Below are 4,556 nucleotides of genomic sequence, written 5' to 3'. Positions count from 1 at the left end.
TAAAACTTATGACTGGTAAAACATTATAAAGATGGTTACTGATGTTATCTAACTACTGTTGAAACTTATGACTGGTAAAATGTTATAAAGATGGTTACTGATGTTACGTAACTACTGTTGAGAACTTATGACTGGTAAAACATTATAAAGATGGTTATTGATGTTACATATCTACCATTAACAACTCACCACTGGTTAAACATGCATTATAAAGATGGTTAGTGATTTTATATACTGTGGCTGAAATTGCCTAAATATTAATCAAGTTTTCATATTTTTAATAAATTCATGTGAATTTATTAGTAATTGTACTAACTTCCCACTTTTATCTGTTCAGCTTTGTCAAAGCAAAAGAAGAATTCAGGCAACACTTAAACCAGCCATGGCTATGGTACAGGTGAGTCCAGTAATACCTCGTAGAGATAGCAATAGGTATTTTAATATTTTTACTGGCTCGTAATGCTGTTGTAAAACCAGTATATTTATCATACATTTAAAGTAGATTTAATTTTTTCGTCTGCCAGTGTGGCCTGGTGTTTGATGTCCACAACATGGTTGTTCCACTCCATAAAACTTTTGATACATTTCTTCTCGTTTTAAGTTCTTGATGGTTTATCGTTAACAACTTGATGGTTAGTCATTAACAACTTGATGGTTAGCCATTAACAACCGGATTGTTAGCCGTTAACAACTGGATGGTTAGCCGTTAACAACTGGATGGTTAGCCGTTAACAACTGGATGGTTAGCCATTAACAGCTGGATGGTTAGCCGTTAACAACTCGGTGGTTAACCGTTAGCAACTCATAAGTTATGGTGATTTAACCAAAGTTATGGTTAACTATAATATACTTCATAAATTATTGTGTGCAATTACCAGTACACAATGCATAAACTATACAGTTCCCACATCATGTACACACATTTAACAATTACATCATGTGTTTCTCACATATATATGTACTAAAGTTACATCATACATATTTCACACTTCCTAGTGAACACAAACCAGTGTTAAACAGTTATATCACATGTTACAAATACAACATTTACTACTACCACAACCTGTGGTAGTTAGTAAAACTACACATCATGTTAAAATGTGAGCTGCATGAAAAAATCATGAAGAATTAACAGCTGGAATAAATTGAACTTCAATTACTTCCACCAAGTTGTTAATGGATAACCACCATTTAACCAAAGTAATGGTTAACTATAATATACTTTATAAATTATGGTGATTTAACCAAAGTAATGGTTAACTATAATATACTTCATAAATTATGGTGATTTAACCAAAGTAATGGTTAACTATAATATACTTTATAAGTTATGGTGATTTAACCAAAGTAATGGTTAACTATAATATACTTCATAAGTTATGGTGAAAGTATATTATAGTTAACCATTACTTTGGTTAAATCACCATTGTTTATGCTTTGATTGAAGGGGATTTAAAGTCTTTTCTAAATACTAAATTTGTTTTCTGCTTATAATAGAACATGATTAGCATGTTTCCTGCTTATAATAAGTGAACATGATTAGCATGTTTTCTGCTTATAATAAGTGAACATGATTAGCATGTTTTCTGCTTATAATAACTGAACATGATTAGCATGTTTCCTGCTTATAATAAGTGAACATGATTAGCATGTGTCCTGCTTATAATAATTGAACATGATTAGCATGTGTCCTGCTTATAATAATTGAACATGATTAGCATGTTTCCTGCTTCTTCATCTTCAAAGCTGAGTTTTTTAAACACAAGTTTTTCAAGTGATATTTACCTGTTTGTCACCTGAATTTTACCACAGTAAGAGTTGATTCTTGTATGTTTTATGTTCTGGAAATGTTGACTAACAGTTCTGTGGTTCTCTGTTGACAGTGACTTTCCAACATATGCTTCTGATGTTCCATACTTTCAGTGTGATCATGACCTGAAAGCTTTTAGTACTGAGGGAATCCATTTAGTTGTCTGTGTTCATGGTCTAGACGGTAAGTACCCTCTTTCTTATGCTGTATTGAATCTTTGTATTGTTAGTACCTGTACACAGGTAGTGTAAAGAAATGACATGTTACCGTTGAGGCAAGTCTTAATACAACCTGTTTGTTTTGTACCTGACAAGTGTGTGATCATTTGATAGTGTAATACCACCATGAAGAAACTTAAGGCTGGAGAGTTTTATAGGCTGTGAATAAGAAAGAGAACCTTTTGACTAAAAACCAATTTTGATAAAACTGGGCATATTTCTTGGTACCATTAAAAATATATCAACCAATAATTTGAAGTTCACAAAGGTTAAAAAGATAGGAGTTCACAGGTTTCCAGCCAAACCTCGAAACTAAAGATTTTTCCTGAGAATGGAAGTCAAAGAAACTAGAATCAAAGTAATCCTATTTAGCCTCATACCACATTTTTTTCTGCCTTTGGTCAGCTTAAAAATGGTTGTGAAAGCCAACACCACTTACACTTGAGGGTTTATGGGAAGTTTGTTTAGATGTGTATGTGTGTGGTTTTAGAGAAAGATGGGCTATTAACTTGGTGAACTAATATAACTGATTACATTCATTATTGTTAGTAAAATAACTGATTAATCAAAAGTATGATTAATTCATTTAATTTCATTAAAAAAATCAAATAGTCAAAGTTACCAATTATTACTTATTTCAGTTATACCAACTATGCAAGTCTCATTAAAATAATTGATTAATTGAACTGATCAATTAATGAGCCAGATGATTAATCAGTTAACACTAACTTCCCACCTATAAGACTGACACCACCATGATAATAGTGTGTGATTTAGCACATTATCATTCATGGAAGAATACCACCAAGGGCAGCAACAGACCTGTAACTTTGTTACTGTAGAATTCAACTAACCTAAATAATGTATTGTTAGTCCTAGTGCATAGAGAGTAGTTTGTGATATATATTGTTAGTTCTAGTGTACAGTGAGTAGTTTGTGATATATATTGTTACTCCTAGCGTACAGTGAGTAGTTTGTGATATATATTGTTAGTTCTAGTGTACAGTGAGTAGTTTGTGATATATATTGTTAGTCCTAGTGTACAGTGAGTAGTTTGTGATATATATTGTTAGTTCTAGTGTACAGTGAGTAGTTTGTGATATATATTGTTAGTCCTAGTGTACAGTGAGTAGTTTGTGACATATATTGTTAGTTCTAGTGTACAGTGAGTAGTTTGTGATATATATTGTTAGTCCTAGTGTACAGTGAGTAGTTTGTGATATATATTGTTACTCCTAGCGTACAGTGAGTACTTTGTGATATATATTGTTACTCCTAGCGTACAGTGAGTAGTTTGTGATATATATTGTTACTCCTAGTGCACAGTGAGTAGTTTGTGATATATATTGTTAGTTCTAGTGCACAGTGGGTAGTTTGTGATATATATTGTTACTCCTAGTGCACAGTGAGTAGTTTGTGATATATATTGTTAGTTCTAGTGTACAGTGAGTAGTTTGTGATATATATTGTTAGTCCTAGTGTACAGTGAGTAGTTTGTGATATATATTGTTAGTTCTAGTGCACAGTGAGTAGTTTGTGATATATATTGTTAGTTCTAGTGTACAGTGAGTAGTTTGTGATATATATTGTTAGTTCTAGTGTACAGTGAGTAGTTTGTGATATATATTGTTAGTTCTAGTGTACAGTGAGTAGTTTGTGATATATATTATTAGTTCTAGTCAGGTCCTTTTCAATTAGCAATGGATGGTCATATGACTAACATTGAATTGTCCGCTAAGATCCCTAACTGTAATGGCAGGAGATTTGTTGCAACAGCTGCTTCCGGTGCCTCTGAATCGAGTCCACTGGGACGACCCTCTCTTGGCTTATCCTTTAAATTGAAGTCCCCATTTCTGAAACGAGAAAACCACTTCCTACAAGTTCTTTCACTTACTGCATCGACACCATCATAAGTGCTCTGGATAGATATTGCTGCTGCACTTGCATTGACCCCTCTATGAAACTCGTACAGCATGACATGATGAATGTGTTCTTTAGTCGGATCAAACATGGGGTCAGTTTGAAAGCATTTTCTTGAATAATGTTCCTATATCCTGAATGTAAAAGAGGTGTATTACTTATGTAGGCATGACTAAACATCAGATAGAGATAGAACTTAATTAAATCTTGTTCAACATTTTCGGCTCAAAAAAACCGGACAGAACTTTCGTTACAACCTGATATATTGTTAGTGTCTGTTTACAGTACACAGTTTGTGTTTTATATTGTTAGTGCTTGCTTACAGTACGTAGTTTATACTGTATATTGTTAGTGCTTGTGCAGTGAGTAGTTTGTGTTGAATATCATTGGTGCTAGTGGACAGTGAGTAGTTTGTGTTGAATATCATTGGTGCTAGTGGACAGTGAGTAGTTTGTGTTGAATATTATTGGTGCTAGTGGACAGTGAGTAGTTTGTATTGAATACCATTGGTGCTAGTGGACAGTGAGTAGTTTGTGTTGAATATCATTGGTGCTAGTGGACAGTGAGTAGTTTGTGTTGAATATCATTGGTGCTAGTGGACAGTGAGT

The 4,556-nt window shown here is 33.3% G+C and overlaps 1 protein-coding gene across 1 annotated transcript in view; it reads left to right on the top strand.

The window, feature by feature from the left end:
* Nucleotides 1-303: 303 nt before the first annotated feature.
* The window catches only part of LOC111084024 (protein FAM135A-like), a gene marked incomplete at its 5' end in the record, with an annotated part of 8,583 nt that continues 4,330 nt past the window's right edge, over nucleotides 304-4,556 (top strand). Inside the window, 2 exons of the mRNA XM_022380798.1 lie at nucleotides 304-397; nucleotides 1,884-1,993. Coding sequence (XP_022236506.1) covers nucleotides 304-397; nucleotides 1,884-1,993 — 204 coding nt within the window. The remainder of the gene's footprint in view (nucleotides 398-1,883; nucleotides 1,994-4,556) is intronic.

Source organism: Limulus polyphemus, unplaced genomic scaffold, assembly GCF_000517525.1.
Source record: "Limulus polyphemus unplaced genomic scaffold, Limulus_polyphemus-2.1.2 Scaffold12903, whole genome shotgun sequence".
NCBI lineage: Eukaryota > Metazoa > Arthropoda > Merostomata > Xiphosura > Limulidae > Limulus > Limulus polyphemus.
The sequence above is the reverse complement of the archived record's forward strand: the minus strand, read 5'-3'. Positions and strand labels throughout refer to the sequence as shown.